The sequence below is a fragment of the Gopherus flavomarginatus genome, chromosome 10 (genome assembly GCF_025201925.1).
Source record: "Gopherus flavomarginatus isolate rGopFla2 chromosome 10, rGopFla2.mat.asm, whole genome shotgun sequence".
Taxonomy (NCBI): domain Eukaryota; kingdom Metazoa; phylum Chordata; order Testudines; family Testudinidae; genus Gopherus; species Gopherus flavomarginatus.
Window position 1 is genome coordinate 48,417,794 of NC_066626.1, and position 20,530 is coordinate 48,438,323.

The 20,530-nt window shown below is 40.2% G+C and overlaps 1 protein-coding gene across 1 annotated transcript; it reads right to left on the reverse strand.

Annotated features, from left to right (window-relative positions):
- Nucleotides 1-427: 427 nt before the first annotated feature.
- GCA (grancalcin) lies at nt 428-20,465 on the reverse strand. The gene is made up of 8 exons (XM_050969359.1): nt 20,345-20,465; nt 17,135-17,308; nt 7,488-7,557; nt 6,425-6,468; nt 6,019-6,166; nt 3,980-4,093; nt 3,486-3,544; nt 428-2,583 (listed from the first exon to the last, which is right to left on the reverse strand). Exons 1-8 carry the CDS (start codon nt 20,366-20,368, stop codon nt 2,557-2,559), a joined length of 660 nt encoding a protein of 219 aa, XP_050825316.1. The 5' UTR covers nt 20,369-20,465; the 3' UTR covers nt 428-2,556.
- Nucleotides 20,466-20,530: the final 65 nt, after the last annotated feature.

Genomic DNA, 20,530 nt, shown 5'->3' on the forward strand with positions numbered 1-20,530 from the left:
CACAATAGGAAAGAACCCAACCTGGCTTTCTGATGCCAGGTGGAAGTTGTGGGGATTCAGAGAAAATTCCCTTTTTTGCTTGCAAACTAAACAAAAGTAATCCAGATTTACTGAGACATAAACAAACAAGAAATGCAGACATGCTACACTTAGGGACTTTCCAGAAGTTTGAATACTTAAAATGCATAGTTTCTTGCTGACCTATAAGACTGTGTAAGATGTTCTCTGGCCCATGATCACAGTGATTTTGCATTTCCTTTATATACACAAATTTCATTAGCAAAAACTAACAGTTTCTTTAGATTTGTGTGTATGCATGTGTTGCATTTGACCCTCTAGGATCTACTAATCAACTATGCCTATTTAGTGCATACTGATTTTTTTGAAAAAAAGTTATGCTTAGAAAAAGAAAGCTATGAGAAAAATATTGTCTGTAAATATTTTAGTTTAATAAGGGAAAAGAGAACATACAGAAATAAAATCCACTGTGGAATCATACGTGATCATGACAATACATTTTACTGCTACTGTTCAATAGGAGCACATCCTGCACCCTGTAATTGCATGAAAAACACTATGGAGAAGTTGCTTTCCTCACTGTAGAGCTATGTGGGAGTAGTAGATGGAATTATATTATTCTTACGAAAGCATGTGCTACTTGCCTTTTCAATGCCCATTTACGATGTTTTTGGATCATTAATGAACACAGTGTGGCTATGCTCTTTGTAATGGAAGTTAGATGGACTAAATTAAGATTTCCCCTAGAATGGATTTGCCTCCCATGTCATTTAAAATGTACTATGATTCCACTTTAATATATAGAATTGCAAAGCTGGATTTTTTTAAAAAATATTTGGCACAGACTCTTTAAACTAGATGAAATGCATCATTTATAAACCATAGCATCTCCTGTAACATAACAGGTTTTTGTATAACAAATGTATGGCAAGCTATTTGAATGCTTATTTCTTTTAAAAATCTCAAAGATGACTTGGAAAATTGTTCACTGTTTACAAATAAAAGTACGTGTACACAAATGAGTATATTCAGTATCTTTACAACATGAAAACTTATTGGCCATAGGTCTAAACCTGCACAAAAAAATGTTTACTTATTTCAGTCTTGAACAGCAGGATATGCAAATATTTAGTTTGTTACAGATCTGAAAATTTACTTCCAATGTTACTATAATGCAAATACAATTAAAAGGGATCCAAAAAGGTTGAATACATTTCAGTATCAAAAATATTCAGCAAAATCATTCTTAAATTGTTATGTTTAGTAGTATACTTGTGACACTATGGGAATAGGTGTAAGAAGCACAGAATTACATACGACACTGCTCATTGGCAAAATGTATACACGCGCGCACACAACAGAACTACAAGACCAAAAGTGTCTTGTTTGTCATGAGAAAAATATTTCCATAAATTCTCAACCACAGAGCACTCTCAATGCATCACAGTAAGTCTCCACTTCAAGCATGACATGAGCATAACTTCAAATTTAAACCCTGCTAAGGTTTGTTGTTGAAGGATTCAGAACCTAGAATGGCTGTGGATTACAAAATTTGGGATTGAACAAAACCAACAGAAGTTTGATGAGATGTAGAGTTGATCATAGTTGTGACCCACTCATTACTTCCCTGTTAGAAGCACTGCTGAAATATCCTAGCCAAATAAGGACCTGCTTGAGTAATCCCTTAAGTCACACACTTCTGTTCACTGGGTTATTTTCCTAAGGGAAATTTTTTGATCTCAAAATGGAATAGGTTCACCAACTTGAGGGTCTACTGGGAGTCAATTTTTACAGAATAGGTGACTTGAAAGCTTTTAAACTGAAAGGAAAGTGAACTCTATGAAGACTCACAATAGTCCCTTGAAGATCTCTTTTTTTTTTTGGCTTTCTGCATGTTGATTAGCAGAGAGGGTCTCAACTATTACTCAACAAGCACTGTCCAATTCATAAATAAACCAAATAGAAGAACAATTTGTAACAGTCTGCCTCAGAAAAAATCTATTGCAATGAGTCTGGAGAGTTTTACCTAACAACTCGTTTTAAGTTGTTTCTGGTGGAATATTGACCTAGTATCACCAATCAACTAGAATTCCTCAGGAGTATGCCATCTGAAACAACGTACTACCACTTTGATGGTCACATGAAATATCTATATTAGATAAGATTAAAAAACAGGATGTCTGATATTCTGCTCATGTATGCAGTCTAAATACATATAAAAATGAAATGGTCTATGCTTGCAACCGTTACAAGCAAAAAGTTTGTTTAGTCTTCATTAAGCTTGAGTGCATAACAATAGGGTACTTGTCTGGAATTATGCACGTAAATATAAAGAATATGCTTCTGAAAAATAACTAAAAATGAAAAAAAATTATTGCTCTCAACTGTGCACTAAAATCAAATTTATTCAAAGTGGATGTCTTAAAGCAGAAAGATGGGGGAAGTCTGCTACAGCTTCAATTCACAGCAGGTTCAGTTAATTTCTTCTCAGCAGAAGACTTCACAGGTCGGAGTCTATATCCTTCAGCAGCTTTCCACTCAGATTGCCATAGTACACTGCAAAAACTAGAGGGGGGGGAGGGAAAATCAAGGTAGCTAACATTCAGCACACCAGCACATTGGGAAATGAAAACAATTGGAAGACTACAAATTATCAGGTCATCTAAAGAGTTCAGGAACTGTCCGTCTTGGTTTTCTCAGAATTTTTTTTTTAGCGGGGGGGAGGTGGAACAATGAAGAACAATGAATGCCTAGAAGAAACTGTGGGAACACAATGGGACTTGTCTACTGGATGAACAAATGCTTAGAAGTGTTCACAGAATTAGAAAGGAATAAAATGTAGAGATTTGTTTTGTTTTTAATTTTCAGCATTAAAGACTTTCAAATTGCTAAACTTGTATATTAATAACACATACATTATATAATGTCATGTATGCTTATGATGCTTAGTCAGTGCCATATAGGTAACAGATGACTGTTACAATCTAAGAGTCTGATCCTGCAAACACTTCCTACTGGATACTAGTCCAATGAACTCAATGGGCATACTCTCAGTAGTAATTACTGCCCACAGCCCATGAATAAACTATGCAAAACATATTAAGCCCTCAGCTCTGTAAAGACTTATGCATGTGCTTATCTTTAAGCATGTGAGTAGTCCTACTGAGTTCATCCTGTGCTTAAACCTTTGAAGGATTAAGGCTTTAGATTACAAAGTGGCCATTACAGGGTGGAAGCTTTACAGGAGGGATGTTTTTAGTCATTCTCTGGAGGAGAAGGTACAGGAAAGTTAACATGAATGCAACCAAAGAGTTTATTATAAAAAACATTTCTGAGAAGACAAAGCATAATGGAAGATAGGATTTTAAAATCAAATTTAAACATGTAGCTCCAGTCAGTCATTTGCAACAAAAACATTTTCATATAGTCCTGACAAATTTTGAGTATTTTAATCTAGAGATACTTACATCATCATATACAAAATTCACATATCCCTGTTGCATGTTGTCTCGTCGTCTGAAGAAATCTGAGAAAATAAAAAATAAGTAAATTTGGAGTTTTGCAAAACTCCAAAATATTTAATGTAGACACTAAATGTAAGTTTGGTTGTCAGCATTACTTTGTCAAACATTTCTTGTTTTTTTCAAGGCAAATTTGTCATTTTTGAACCAATTTAACATTTCATACTTCTTTCCTTCCACATTCTATCTAAATTTACGTAAAAAAGCAAAATTACTTTCTAGGTATCCTGAATATTGAACAACTATTATTCAAAACACTGAAGACAATTATGTACAAAATAAACTTTTAAAATGTAATTTTAGAATTGTAAGAGATTTAAGAACTTGAAGAATAATCTTTACACTGCGATTACAATTTTTAGATGAGGAAAAATTAGAACATAACACACTCTGGACTGCATTTCTATTTAAAAAAAAAAATACAAAACCCCCATACATACCTGTCAATGCCCGTAATTTCACACAGCAAGCCACATAGTCATCAAAAAAGATTTTGCCATTCTTGCTATAACGTTTTACAATAGCAGTTAGTGTTTGAGGGCTTAATCTGTAACCTAAAAGACCAAAAAATAGGAAGTGATAGACTGCAATGTTGTCAGTTTTGCAACAGTTTGCTGGATAATCTTCGGAAAGTATGACTACTGAAATAATTACTATACATCCTATATTGCACTCAGTGCTGTTTATAGGGCACAGTGAAGAAGTATTCATATACAGCAGTAAAAAAGTCCAAATTTTCCAACATTAGAACAGTTCCATTATACAGTGTGTCCCCATCCTGAAATTCATCTGAAAGTACAACTTCAGACATTATCAGGAACACCCAAGACATTTAAATCTTTCACTTAAAAGCAGAGATTAAGTAAATAAACATATTAACCAGAGATCCTAGTCTGTGTAATCAGGTCACCCTTGACTTTTTTGCATGTTTTTAGCAAAAGTGGCCAGAGGCTGGCTTGTGGACATTTCTAACAAGGCCCAGCAAAAGGATGTTTAGCATCTACTGCCTGTTTGCCAGTTCACCTCCCAACTGCTTTATTTGGAACACACTCTGCACTAGTATTATTAGAGTGGCTGAGCTGCAATCATACTCCCTAGTGGTGGAATCAAAGTCTACCTAACATGACTCAAGAGAGTAACTATGAAGCTACTAACTTCCATCCTCTGCCTCTATTCAATAATTAACTTAGCAGCAGCTGCTAACAGTTGCAGCCCAGAGACTTAAGGATAGACTGTGTATGTAATATCCCATGCACAAAGTAACTACTGCTCCAAACACCTGGAGCACTTTGATCCACAAGAGCATTAGCCTCTCCCACTCAGAGGGCTGGTCAACGTTGGGGGGATGGTGGGAAATCGATCTAAGATACGCAACTTCAGGTACGTGAATAGCATAGCTGAAGTTGAAGTATCTTAGATCGATTTACCTCTTGTCCTCCTGGCGCAGGATCGACGTCCGCGGCTCCCCCGTCGACTCCACTACCGCTGTTCGCACTGGTGGAGTTATGGAGTCGATGGGAGCGCGTTCGGGGATCAATATATCATGTCTAGATGAGACGCAATATATCGATCCCCAAGAAATCGACTGCTACCCGCTGATACGTGCCCAGTCTAGACGTGCCCAGAGGGAAATGGAACAGGCTGGCTATATACCAGCGTTCCAGAAATGCAGTTTAACAAAAGCCTTTTTATGTCACTGCAGTGTCTGGTACTGGTTCCTGATTTACTGTTGTTGGCTAGCAGCAGCTATGATAAAGATTTGTATAACTCTTTTACAATGGGGTATTACAGATGAAGAGCAACTTTTAGTCACTAATCTTTAGTGACCTGCCACCAAAGGGAAAGCACACAGGTTTGTGTACATCTGCCCTAGAAGATGGTCTAGGTTCATCAGTTTCTTTGTGTATCTTTATACTCAGCTGAAATGCTGTGCCTCCAGAACATATTTTTTCTCATTGGGAAGACATGCGCCCATGACTCCTTCAGCAGCAGAATATACTGAAAGTCTTCCTTTCCCTCCTGTACCCCAAATTGATGTATTAGCCCTGTGTATGCCAATACCAAGAAGTGCTGCATCTAAACACTTGTGAAAATTAACACTGTCTTCAGTACTGAACATGGCATTTATTTTAAGAGGGATTTCCTGTCTCCTCCCAGTCTTCAAGGATGTGTGTCCAGATGACCAATCTTTCCATCTGGAGATAGCTAGATACAGCTCCCTATGAAGCTTATCGACAGTATTTTGGGGCCAGCCAGGAAGAAAGGAATACTTAGTTGATAGTTTGGAGTTCCAGAAACAAAGCATGGTACCCATACAACACTGCTGGCAAGCCCTATACTTTGACCCAATAAGTAGCAACACAATCCACTGCAATCTTCCATATTCTACATGCTGCATCCTTATAATTAAAGTAGTAATATATATTGCAATAAATAGAACAAACAGAAGGTTGCAGAAGTTTTTCAGATGCTATCTTACCCATAGCTGCAATGACTTGACCCAATTCATGAAGTTCCACGGTTCCACTTCGGTCTTGATCAATCATCATGAAATTTTGCTTCCAAGCATTAAGAGCTGCCCAGAGTTCTTTGAATTCATTAAATCCCATTTTTCCTGTATAATCTCTCTGACGTAGTTTTGTTAACAAAAATAACTTAATAGGACAAACCAAATTATTAAATTACATATACTTTCAAGTCACATAAGGCAGTTTGACTTCTAACCACCTTGACAACACTAACACAACATTAAAAATTAATGGAGCCCAAAGACAGTGTTCTAAAACATATTAGTTTAAAATGTCAGAATTCTAGTTTCTTCTCAGGATTAATTGGTTTAAGATGACATTAAGATTACAGTATAGTCTAGATTTTCCCAAGGATACATCCATCAGGGAGATCATAATTCTGCAGGTTTCCAAACTGAATGCTGAAAAATACAGTCAAAGATTGATTCAAAACTAGTTTAATTTTACTGCTGTAATTTCTAGTAACCAGTGATATTTCAGTGACAATAGTCAACACATGAATTAATTTGCTTTTGCAAGAGATTTTGAAAGCTCACCAGGAAAAACAAAATCAAGAAGGAGATGGCTAAAATGACATGGAGATATTTGCTTCTCCATTACTAGTTATTTAGGCCATAGGTTAGATGTGGATAAAATGCAGGACATTAGATTGCTTTTTAGCATCTACTGAGCCAGGAACTGATGACCCAACTCCTGTTCTTAATGGAGAGTCTTAATTCAGTATCAGCAGGCAGAACAAGGATTAGACAGGCATGGAAATCAAGTTACCATCTCAACTCAGTATCTCAAGGTGAAGGCACATTTGGCAGGCCAGCGTAGGAGAGCTTGCTCTACTACTAGGCTGTGTGTGTCAAATACACAGTAATACCTTAAGAACCGTAAGATTTGGTACTAAAATCATAACCTATAAAGCAAAGAGAGTTTATTTTGATTCCAGGAGTTTTATTAAATCCTTATAACAAAATAAGATACTATTTTGCATTCCGAATAAGAGTTTTGGAATGTGTTGAACTCAAGACCCTACCTGGTCTCTAACCATATGCCATCTCATTCAAAGGGATTACAAAGCATGGTACATGTCTTGGGAGGAGATGAGCACCCACCAGAGCCCAGACCCTGTGGTTGCAACTGTTTTTATATTCTGTTGTGTAAGGGGGAAAGCCAAAATAAAGTGTACTTGAAACACTGTACAGATGAACTAGCACAAATGCTGATCTTCAGGATTGGCATTAGCAGGGCTATGCCATTTATTTAAGGTGCATAGAAAGGCCACGTCAGCACCCAGGAAATCTGTGATAAGGAAGGAAATGAAAGAGGTACACATGGGAGAGAGGGAATGCTCCTTGAAGAACAGAAATTCCAAATTACAATCCACAGATTAAAAAAAGAAAGTGTACAGTAGCAACATTCAAGGTCTTACGAGAATAGGTCCCACTGATTCCAGACTGTGTTAAGCATCTCTGTAGTTCCTCTGCATCCACTTCACCATCCTGTAGAACAGAGCGCATAGGTTTGTGGTCATGGACACTTATCAATACAAATTCATGCAAAAATGAAGTGCCAGAGAATAAACTAACTGAAGACAAATTAATTAGTTCATTATAACTATGTAAAGATATTTAATACTTAAATTAAAAACACTACTACAGAATGGTGCCTCATCTAAATCAAGAATCTGCAGCACTAAAAGTCAAATAGAATTCCTTGCTTATAGCAATTACATGGAATCCTTCTATCTTAGCAACAGTAATTAAATGAATCCTATCTTAGCAGCAAATTCCTATTTAAAATGAGCCTTCTGCAGTAGTTAAGTTACAGACATCTTTTTATAATCAGTATAGAATTTTCATATAAAGTTGCAGACAATTCTATCAAATAACTGGTTAAGATGTTTTCTCCACTTATTTCTATTTTGTTCATGACTTTAATGAGAGCTTTCTAGAGTATCAGAGCCTCCATTTTGAAACAAATTATTAAAAAGGTCCTTTTCTTTTGCCCATCACATCTCCCATTATGTGTCGGGGTCCCCTGTAGTTTTGCTGCTGTTCCTTTGGTTGATGTATACAATAAAACTGACATTTTGACCATTTTGTGCTCAAAGAACCTATGATGCTATTAAGAGCAGAGATGGTATTCCTAGTGGTCTGGCTAAATTTCAATTTGTCTAGTTATATTTTAACTACCTAAATCCTTCTATAGTTCAGTTGGATACACATTCCTCACTTACTGGGCTAGGCTATTGTACAGTGTTGCTGTGCAGTTTTAAACAGCTTGCAGATGTCGCTCTTTTTAGAAGAATACTAAGTCTTCAAACTGAAAAGGAAAAAAAAAAAAAAGAGCTGCCATGTTCCACACTGAAGGTGGTGATAGCTGCATTTTAGTAATGGATCAAGTTATTCCAGAATCAATATAGTCAATCATGCTGCACAGTGCTTTAGAATCCTTCAGGTTGAAAAGCAATAAAGAGGGATATGATGCTGTCTGATGACTGACTGTTGAACATACAGGACATGTGACTATACTAGATGTGCTTTTTCTGTCAGCCAAGTATCTCTGTGTCTCTGTTCCCTCGTGTTCCTCTGCTCTGTTCCCTCAGCATCTCCACAGAGCACTTCTGTCATAAACAGATAGTTAAGGGTTAATGTCTCTTTTACCTGTAAAGGGTTAAGAAGCTCAGTGAACCTGGCTGACACCTGACCAGAGGACCAATGGGGGGACAAGATACTTTCAAATCTTGGTGGAGGGAAGTCTTTCTTTGTACTTTTTTTTTGTTCGTTGTTCGCTCTTGGGAAAAAGAGGGACCGGTGCAGCCAGACTCTCCAATCTTTCTGAATCAGTCTCTCATGTTTCAAGATAGTAAGTACTAGCCAGGAAGGCAGATTAGTCTTATATTTGTTTTCTTAACTTGTAAATGTGTATTTTGCTGGAAGGATTTTTACCTCTGTTTGCTATACTTTGAATCTCAGGCCGGGGGGGGGGGGGGGGGGGGAGAGTCCCTCTAGTCTATATGAATCTGAATACCCTGTAAGTATTTACCATCCTGATTTTAACAGAGATAATTTTTACTTTTTCTTTCTTTAATTAAAAGCTTTCTTTTTTAAGAACCTGATTGATTTCTGTTTCCCTTGTTTTAAGACCCCAGGGGATTGGGTCTGAACTCACCAGGGATTGGTGGGGGGAAAGGAAAGGGGGAAAGGTTAAATTCCTCTCTGTTTTAAGATCCAAGGAGTATGGATCAGTGTAGCCTCTCAGGGTAACCCAGGGAGGGGAAAGTCTGGGAGGGTGAAAGGAGGGTGGATGGTTTATTTCTCCTTGTTTTAAGACCCAAGGGGTTTGGGTCTTGGGTTCCCCAGGGAAGGTTTTGGGGGAACAGAAAGTGTGCCAAACACTATATTTTGGCTGGTGGCAGCGTTATCAGATCTAAGCTAGAAATTAAGCTTAGAAGGGTCCATGCAGGTTCCCACCTTCTGGACGCTAAGGTTCAAAGTTGGGGGAAAAAAACCTTGACAACTTCAAAAGAAGGATATTAAAATAACCCAAAAGCTTGCTTATTTCACTGCCAGTACTGTAGAACGATGCAGATAAGAGCAACATAAAAAGGTGAATCTGAAAGCTAAACATCTCACATAGACATGTACAGATCAGCTCTCTGAACACCTAAGACCAAAAGGTAACATAAGCTCTCAAAACCTCCACATTTGATCCTATAAAAAGGAGTCTCCAAAAACCAACCTCTCAAGAAGCGAGTGAGTGTAACAGGAAAATCATCTTCCTTGGGAAAAAAACAACACACAAGACAAAGGACTTTAAACAAGATTGTCTAGGCTTCACTGACAGCTTTGTAGAAAGATCTAATCAGCCGGGCTTCCACTCTGTCTTGGAACTAGAAACTTATGGCAGCAAGCTACGTTTTGTGGCTAGTTAGTAAGTATAAATGGCTGACAGTGAGATCTTGTATCAGGTGGAATGACATCTCCATGAAAGGAGAAGCAGCACTTTTCACTGTACTTAGGCATACACTCTGAGTAACTTTTGGAAGAGCCATGTTACAGTTCTAGGATATTATGATTGGCCAACATAAACAATTAAATAAGGAAATCCAGCATGTAAGTCAAATTATTTTACTGCAACTGTATCTTAAACTAAAATGCTAAAATTTGGTTTTATAAAACAAATAAAATTAAACATGAGCTGTAAAATAGGAAGAACCAATTTTTGGTGAGCTTGTCCCATGAATAGATAGAAGTTAAATCTGAGAGAAAATATTGTAAGACCCATTTTTCTTGTCCCTTGCCCTGCCATTCTTTCTACTGCCTTAAGGGTAAAGCCATGAGGATAGCACATTCAGAGAAACTCCCCAGAAACAAAGCAAAATTAGCCCATCCTGATAAGATTCATCTTGTTCCTGCTTATATCATTGGATTTCATGCAGGAGCAGAGGTGACATTGTCATCTTGAAGGGAGTAGGAAAAGAAAGAAGTGTTCTATTTGCAGCTCTCCATGGAGGACTGAATTTCACCCACCACTGTATTACAGCAGGGGCTAGTAACACTGTGTAGACTACACACAAACACATGTTCTTGATCAATCCACATCTGCCTGACTGAGGATCACCACTGGCAGGATCTAAAGTAAAAGTGATTAGCTCTATTAAGTTGCAAGAATCTCCACAGTATGGAGCCTTTATCCTCAAATGGGAAAAAGGATATTTTTCAATGGGTAAGCTCACACAAAAAAAGAAAGGTGAAGAAAAAGAAGGGAACTGAATAGCTTACGTTTTATTGAGATGAATATTATATTTCTGAATCTCATTTACTAGTCATATCATTAGTGGAATGAAAGTCAGAAATACAATTTTCCACTTTTGCCCTCCCCCCAAAAAGCAATTCAATCCCCATTTTTCTGAATTTCTACCTGCTCAGTTCTTTGAGAGTCAAGGCCAGCGCTTCCATCACCCCACTGGTCTTGCTACATGGTAGATGACAGATTGTGGTTATGTGCCTCGTACTTCAGGAGTGAATGTGTATTCCCCCTACAAAAAACTAAGTTTACTATAGTATTATACTTGAGAATTTTAAAAAAATAAAATAAAAGGAAAAACCCCTCTAAAAGTCAGCAAGTGCTCAGTTAAGATTCCAAAAGGAGCTCACAAAAACTAACTCAGCCCCTTACCCACATGTCTTAAAATAAGGGCTTTTGTTACATAGTTACACAAATACACATGCATGCAAGGAAGAGAGACCAAGATATGTTTCAAGGTTTGTCATATCACAAAGCGTAGTGCACTTAGAACAGAGATATGGAAAAAAGTGGACAACAGAGGACCTCTTTGTTAACTGTAATCTTTTACTTATAGATGTAAATTTCCTGAAGATAAATATAGAATAGAATTGATTTTGACAGCAAAGACAATGCAGGTTTGCACACTGAAGCTACAAAGTTTTCTCACTATTCCTTGGTAGACAACAGTGAATGAACCAAGCTATTTCTGAACAAACAATAGGAACATGCTAAATCTGTTGAGTTCCATAGCTCAAAACCTGCTCATCCAATAGTCATGAAACTGGAGACCTCACTTTAGGCTGATACTAACCAGGAACCACTTCAGCTGAAACACATTTGAGAAAATTAGAATGTGAAAACATAGGGAATGGAATGGCTCCTGCAAACTTAGCTAGGAGTTATTCAGGATTTCTTAATAAAGCATGCTATCAGGAGGCAAGCACGTGGCTTGCACGTAGCTCAACCAGGCTCCAACACCACTCATCCATCAACCTCTCTATTTTGGAGTTTGTCCACGCTGTTTAGGGACTAAGGGTATGTCTACATCTACAATTTTGCAGCGCTGGTTGTTACAGCTGTATTAGTACAGCTGTATAGTGCCAGCGCTGCAGAGTGGCCACACTTACAGCAACCAGCGCTGCAAGTGGTGTTAGATGTGGCCACACTGCAGCGCTGTTGGGCGGCTTCAAGGGGGGTTCGGGGAACGCGAGAGCAAACCGGGAAAGGAGACCAGCTTCGCCGTGGTTTGCTCTCGCGTTCCCCGAACCCCCCTGCAAACCGCAGGGAAGGAGACCTGCTTGCTCGGGGGTTCGGGGAACGAGAGAGCAAACCGGGAAAGGAGACCAGCTTCGCCGCGGTTTGCTCTCGCGTTCCCGGAACCACCTAGCAAACCGCAGGGAAGGAGACCTGCTTGTTCGGGGAACGCGAGAGCAAACCGGGGAAGGAGACCAGCTTCGCCGCGGTTTGCTCTCGCGTTCCCCGACCCACCCTGCAAACCGTAGGGAAGGAGACCTGCTTGTTCGGGGAACGCGAGAGCAAACCGGGGAAGGAGACCAGCTTCGCCGCGGTTTGCTCTCGCGTTCCCGGAACCACCCAGCAAACCTCAGGGAAGGAGACCTGCTTGCTCGGGGTTCGGGGAACGCGAGAGCAAGCCGGGGAAGGAGACCAGCTTGATTACCAGAGGCTTCCTCAGGTATGCTGGGATACCTGCTTATTCCACGGAGGTCAAGAAAAGCGCTGGTAAGTGTCTATACTTGATTACCAGCGCTGGATTACCAGCGCTGGATCCTCTACACCCGAGACAAAACGGGAGTATGGCCAGCGCTGCAAACAGGGAGTTGCAGCGCTGGTGGTGCCCTGCAGATGTGTACACCTCCTAAGTTGCAGCGCTGTAACCCCCTCACCAGCGCTGCAACTTTGTGATGTAGACAAGCCCTAAGTGAAACTGTGTCTTTGACCAAGTGTGATCTTCGTCTCCTCTGAGGCATGCATGATGCAAGCTTGACTTTTATGCCTATAAACCAAAGTCTTGATTTAATCTAGCTCTGAATTTACTCTAACATGCTGGAGGACACTAATCCTACCAATGAGCTTGACTGACAAAACAAGAAATGATCTTTAGCAAAAGTTATTTATGGAGACATACCTGAAAGATAGAAAAATAAATATTTTACACTAAAAGTTTGAAATAGTTTGAGCTTTGGACAAAGATTTCCTTTGCCTAGTTCAATTTCATATGAATATCAGGATAAAGGGAAACCCACAATTTTGGGAATGGTAGAGTTTTAATTCTGAGTTTTTCTCAGCTGCCAATCCAATTAACTGCATAACTAAACTGGCAACTGAAAAAAACACACAATATCCACTCTAAAATTAAGCAATGACCTTTTCTCCCCCACTCTTTAGGTTTTGTGTAGAAGGTGCTTATCTTACAATGATACTGTGTAAGAGCCTTAATAGAAGAGGGGAATATTCAGTCCCTCTCTTTCTATTTCTCCACTTTTAGGGGAGAAGACAAGAGCACACGGTAATATTCAAATTTTTTTTTTAAACTTTTTCTTTTCTTCCCTTCACCACCACCACCACCACCACCATTACTCACTGAGGAGTCAGATGCAGGTGCTTCTCCTACTCTGTTTATGCCTCATCACATTCTCCCCCACATTTTTGGGCCTCTGCCTTGAATCATGTCTCAGCTGCATGTTTCATGCCTCTGGAACAGTGTGAAACTGATAGAATCCTAACTCATGTTATTGACACTCCTGCTGAAGACATGCTATGGCTTGAATCCTGCTCTCACAGAAGTAAGTGGCAAAACTATCATCTCTATATAAAGGCTATTATAAAGTCACAAGCTATGCATTTAGGCCCCAATCCTGCACCTAGATCTGTGTAGGTATGGATCCCTATGCCTGAGCAAAACTGCTAATAATTCCAGGAGAACGAAATGGAACAGGCCTTTCTGAGCAATATCCAGAGCGGTTTAAAAGGGAAAAAAAAAAAAAAAAAAAACAATTTTTTTTAAATTCAGATTTTTTTTAAAAGTGTATTTAAAATTATGACAACTTACATTAATAACTGTAAGTTATTAATCATTTCAATTAAATTAATATTATGAAGTTTTAAAAACAGTCAAACTAACCACTGATCTGATGAATGTCACTAGCTTAACACCTCCAACGATTTAACATTTGAACAAACTCAGCTTTTGACACCAGTTGTCTCCACCGAGAATATTTTCTTCATTTTAGCTTATTCAACTACTTCAGTTCAATGACTAGTTCGTTCAAAGTTAAGAAACCAATTAGGAGGTGAAAAAGCAATCAAGCTTATTTTCCTCTTCCAATCTATGAATAAAAACTAGGTGTGAGGACGAGTTCTACTACAGTAGAACCTCAGAGTTACAAGCATCTCAGGAATGGACGTTGTTCATAACTCTGAAAAAAAATATTATGGTTGTTCAAGTTTAGAACTGAATGCTAACTTAATACAGCTTTAAAACTTTACTATGCAGAAGAAAAAAGGTTATTTTTCCTTTCCTCCCCTGTAGTTCACATTTAACACAATACTGTACTGTATTTGATTTTTGGCCTCTGCTACTGCCTGACTGCACACTTCCAGTTCCAAATGAGGTGTGTCATTGACTGGTCAGTTTGTAACTCTGAGGTTCTACTGTAGTTCTAAAATCTTGAAGGACATGGTGACCAAAACCAATCACTTCAATTCACCGAGGATACTACTTCCTAGTTTTAAATGCAAAATGTTTTGATAAAGTTTTTCCCTTATGTATCCAGCACATTTAAGGTTTAGTTTTACTAAACTAGTCAAACAATTTTACATATTTTTGCACATTATAACTGAATTCCAATTTCCATCCAAACACAGCTGGACACATCACTAGTAAATAAGAAATACATCATTCACCATTTTTAACATAAAAGTGTAAAAGTTGGGAATCTGAATGTATGTTAAGCTACATAATCGTTTAAATCCTCCTGGTCAGCAAAAGAATATCAAATTTAGTGTAATGGCTATATTTAATTGCAAATCAACATGTTTTAATGGCTACCAACCAATGAGAATCAAAAATTTCTTTAGGAAGATAACCATAAAAAGCACAATTGCAAAACAAGATTATCTTTTATGTAAATCAAGGTTTCCTGCTTGCTGAATTAAATCAATCTACCCTGGTTATACCAGATCATATCAGTCCTAGTACTAATCCAATGACCAGACAGAGAGTGAGTTTTAGTTTACTGTTCCTAGCAGCACCAATTTATGTTGCATGCCCCAACCAGTCAAACAGTTCAGACAGGTTTGCAATTCAGAGGTAAATGTGTGGGTACTTCTGGCCTGTAATCACTGAGACTGAATGTTTTTGCAAAGGAAGTCATGAGTGTCCTAGTTAAGGCAATTTAATTATGAAGTCTTAATATGCCTTTGCTAATGCCTTCTGGATACATTTTATCCTCTTAGAAAATATCATGTCTTAAGCATGTTTGAGAAGGAAGAAAATCAACAAACAGTGATCAAGTATTGCTCAGGGATCACATACGGCTACATTGCAGTGTTAATATAATTTGGACCCTTTACTCAGGAATGCATTAAAAATATCTGTGTTGCTTTAACCGCTGCAGCTATTTTACAGTGTATCCTTCTGCTCCTGCTTCCACAAGTTAGTAGGGACAAAGGCAGGATATGACTCATCACAAAAACAGAAAAAAGTGGTGTTCTGCACCAAAAAAGAAATAAAGGATAAAAGATGATTAGGCAAGCAGAGTCAAGGCAGCACAATGCATCTTAAAGCAGAAGTCAATAGACAGTTTGAGGTTCACAGCCTCAATCTGTAATGACTGTGTGACTTATGCCAGAAGGAAAAAAAAAAAAAAAAAAGCAGCTCCTGTAATCTAGAAGAGAAGATTACTCACCTGGAACTGGAGATCTTCAAATACATTGCTTCTGCAGATCCATGTTCTTAGGAATGTGCATGTTGGCAGCACAAATCCCAAACCATCTAGAGAACAGTAACCTGTGGGGCCATGCACATGCCCTCTGTGAATCCTTGTCAGCCCCTTCTTGTTCCCCCTACATTTTTCCCCCAGATCACACTGCAGAAACTTCCTGGTTCTTATTCTTTACATCACTTGATAACATGTGCTGTTGCTGCCGCCATTCCCATTACAGAAACATAATGCAGACTGGGACATGGTATCTATTTTCACCCCCGTCCAATACAATAGCTATGTATACATTATTCTCAGTGTTTAATACCCTTATTTTATACTATATAGCTCTTCAAAGCCATTCAATAGCATGCTGGCACAATAAGCTAGTTAAAAGAACTGGACTAGCTTTGTCTACCCTCCATCACTATCTTACTAAAACATACTATGCAATCTTGTACCAATGAGAGATACTGTTTGGATAGTAATATATGACTGAAGAACTTAAATATCAGATTTAGGACCTCAGGTTAAAAGAAACACTTTAATACAATTCAGGCAGCATCCATTTAAAAGACCCACGTCCCTTGGGATTCTACTTTTAGACACCATGTTCTTGCACTGTCTCCCTTTCTGCTTTGTTCTGTATGAAAGCATCAAAATTAGTTTAATGAGAATCCTGGTCTGGTCTCAGACACCACTTGAACAGGATTTTAGTGTTTCCCTTTACTACCTGCATACAAAACTGTGGTACAATACTATAAAAGTGCCCTGGAGAGGGAGAAAGAGAGAGATTGAGGGAGACCATCATCTTCACTTCAGGAGGCAGTGAAAACATGAATATGGAATACTTATCAGAATTTAGGTAGCCCTATCTTTATCAATAGAGTAATAAGACCACCAAGTCTGCAAAGGTTTAACAGGCTCTTATTATTATTATTTTGGGGGATGGGGGACACAGTAATTGGTTCGTCTTTTAGGCAATCACTGGTTTTTTGAAGATGTCTATATTTCAAGCATGTAAAACTAAAGTTTGTTCTTCAGGTTAAGAAAGTATTACTGAAGAATGAAAGCTTGTTTACAGCTCACCACGGACATTAGGCTTTATACCACTAGCCACAAACACTGTTCAATTAACTGAGAAGAGGGGACATCAAACTTAAATGCCAGTTTTAGTTGCCATTATTGTTAAACACAATCCAATTTTACCTGGTGAGAGAATTCTTGAGAGCTTTAATAATATTGTACTGAGCAAGCTAAGTGTTCTTCTTTCACAGAAAACGCAGACTTTGCTAGGTCAACTCACAAGTCTTACTTAATTACATTGCATATACTACTGTACCTGTCCAGCAATAGCAGCGAAGTAAGTCCACATGGGGTCAGCAGCAGCAGAATAAGTACCAGAATATGCAGAATATCCAGAGTATCCTCCATGAGGCATATTTGGTACTGCTCCTGGCATTGGCTGTCCCACTGTCATTTGCATTCCTGGCATCTGACCACTGTAAGCTCCATACTTTTGTGAAAAAGAAAAATATTTCAGTGTCTTCACCAGCTCAATCTTTAGTAACAGACTTCCACTTACAAACAGAGTCAGCACTTTTATTTAAATGACGCACTTTTATTTAAATGCCCATTACACAATCTAATTCAAATAACTATACCACTTCAAATTCATCAGTCATATATCCAAACACTGGCACATTATTCCAGCCCCCCTACCCCCCCGCTTTTTTTAAAGAAGTTACATGTATGCTGTGATCACACAACACTTTCTAATTCAGAGTTTTCAGAATAGTTCTAAAACTAATATTTTACTACATGATTGCAAAAGGATAAATTGCACTACCAAAGAAATGTTATATGAGAAATTAAATTATTTTCTGAAGAGAAATGGCAGTTGTTAGTAGTTCTCTTTTAAATGGAGGTATAAAACAGAATATGGACACTTTTTTGCAGAATTTAGTAACTAATTCCAGTTTGGATAAATTTTAACTATCTAATCCTACCTGCAGTTTCCATTAAATATTATATTCTTCACTCCTGTGCTAAACTGTTTAGTTATTTAAATCAGTCATACAGACCGTTTCAGCAGTCTTGACAGGTTGAGCAGAGAAACTGTACTGTGATGTTGAAAAGGGTGGAGCTTCAACTACTAAAATAATGCTTAGAAGTGATTTTTATTTGTATATAGCAGATGACCTCATCCTCCAGTAAACACTTATTTTTAACAGTACCATAAGGACAACCTTCAAAATTTGAGGGTTTTTTTTTCCTGACTCTGACTTATTAAAGAGTGGGAGGAAAAATATAATGAATATGCGAATTGCCTTTTGCTCATCAATAGAAACTGAAAGGATTTTCCAAAATAATTCAGCACCAGATCAGACACAAATGCTAGTGCCAAGGCAACTAGTGGGTGAGAGACAGGAGACAGAACTGGAAGCTGAACCACAGCCCCACCGAGAAGGGAATGAAACCACCTCTGCACATTGATGCTTCAACAGAAAGCTCTAACATAAAAATAGAAGACTCTGCAGAGGCAGCTGTCAATATTGGATACTTTTTTAAAAGGCAGCTTAGAATGGCCCCAAAGAATGCATCCTCTGTATAGCATTTCAAAAGTAGTATCAGATCCAAAGAAAGCAGTAAGGGTACCCTACCCTTCAGAATTCCAAGAAGTAGCTCTCATAGTTATAGTATTACCTGTGTTCCAGTATTAAAAATGAGTACTTTTCAATGTAGCTTTAAGGAAGCAGAAATGGTCTGAGGGGACGAATGCTCTAGTTGAAGATGAGACCCATTTAGCTACTCTTGACTAAGTAAAGCTGAAAGAAGACAGCTGAGCACCTAAGTACACCTGAGCCAATCTGTGCAGCTGAGACTTGTTTTGTGGTTAAAGAATTACTGAAGGACAATCTCAGAGGAACAACCTGGAAATCTCCACAGACAGCCTGTCTTCAAAGTTGGTAAATATCTGGGCTATGAATCCTCACTGATCAAACTTTGTATTTGCTTAATTAGATTGGCTGAGAACATTTTAGTAGGTCAAGGCACTCTGTTTAGTTTCCTTCTGTTGTGCCACAGTTATAAATAAAAGAATAGTGTCTCTTACCTAAAAGAAGAAATTGTATTATTGAGGACTGGATGCTAGTTAGCTACAAGTGACCTGTGCTATGAAGTGAGAGATGCCTTACAGTGGTGCCTACAGCTGTACACATTACGCATAGTGCACACCGCTGCAGTGGCAAGGAGGAGCAGGCATAGCCGCTCCACTGCCTACTTAGGTTTAGTTCTGCTGATCCTCTGTTGTAACACAGGGATGGCAAGGCCAAAATTAAGTGATTGGTGCTGTGACTCCCATGCATCATGCCACAATGCTACTCATTCATTCTTGGTCCTACTCACTCATCATACCAGAGGGATTGCGGAACCAAGCATGAGTGGACAGCTCCTGCACCAGAGCTACAGGCAGGAGCCTGCCTTGCCCCACTTCCAGCTGCTCCTGTCCCATCTCAAGAATGGGGAATGGTACTGCACCAGGCTGAGAAGTGGGGGCTGAGCATGGTGTGGTCTCAGTAGGGGGAAAGGCATCACAGGTTTATAGTACACACCACGGGAAAAACTACTGAGCACATTACAAACTCACAGAAGTGGCTCCATATTTGTACACGGCCATTTTGTAACTGGGTGTGCCTCCTGTTGCAACATCACCACTCTCCCGTGGTGGTTTGTGAGGACAGTTCAGGCTCCATGATTATCCCAGCCCAAGCCCAACTAGGACCGCCAGAGAGGAGCTCCGTGCCAGAGCAGGCCGTGGCGATGGCCACGAGAAACGGAAGTCCTAACTGCTTCCCAGGATAATTTATACCGCACGTAAAGAGCAGTGACGCAAAGGTAAGAGGCGCCGCAATCCCAGTTCTCCTTCTCCGACAGCTACTCCCTGAAACTGGCTCTGCTTGTTCTGAAACAGCCAAGTGGTCTGTGTTTCACACCAGGGCCCCCGGCCAGCCCTCGAGCACCGATTTAATTCGACTGACCCCTCCCGCGTGCTCCACGCCACGAGTGGGTGCGGTGCGAGCTGCTGCTCTGGCAATCAGCCTGCCAGGGGGCGCCGCAAGAGGCCCGGGGCCGCACCTGCCCGGGCCTACCCGCCGCGGCTGCTCACTACCGGGAACTGCACGAACGGGTGACGAGAGCCCCCTGGGCGCCCCCACGTCCCTCCCACGTAGGCGGCCCCCGGGCCCACTGGGAGCCTGCCACGCCCGGCCGCCGGGGCGGGGCCTGCCCGTGACGGCTCGAGCGATCGCTCCCTCCCACGCCTGCTGCGCCCCCCAACCGCACAGCAGCCCCGAGGAGCTGCTGGTCCTGCCGGCTCCGGTGGGCTGGGAGGGCCCAGCCCAGGCTCGGGCCTTTGTCCCGTGCGGAAGCGCAGGGCCGCCAGGCGGCAGGGCCTCACTCGGCCCGCCCCCCGCCGAGCCCACACGGGGCGACGTCGGGGCTTTGTTCAGGCCGCGGGGGCCGAGCCGGGCCCCTGGCGGCAGCCACTCACCGCTCCGAACCCCGGGTAGGCCATGGCCGAGACACGGACCGAGCCGCTGCCGTCACAGTACACAGCCCGGGAACCTGCTGCTGCGCCGCCGACTCACCCCGCCCGATCGCGGAAGCTCGGAGAAGCCCGGACCTCCGCGTCCTGCCATTGGCTGGCGGGCACCCCGCCCCCTCCGCCGTCATGGCT

Coding starts and splice junctions, on each gene's coding strand:
- GCA (XM_050969359.1), bottom strand. CDS start 20,368: ATGGCCTACCCGGGGTTCGGAGCG. Junction 4,094..6,018: donor TCAAGTCATTGCAGCTATGG/GTAAGATAGCAT, acceptor TTGGTCTTTTAG/GTTACAGATTAAGCCCTCAA. Junction 3,545..3,979: donor GAAATTACGGGCATTGACAG/GTATGTATGGGG, acceptor TTATTTTCTCAG/ATTTCTTCAGACGACGAGAC.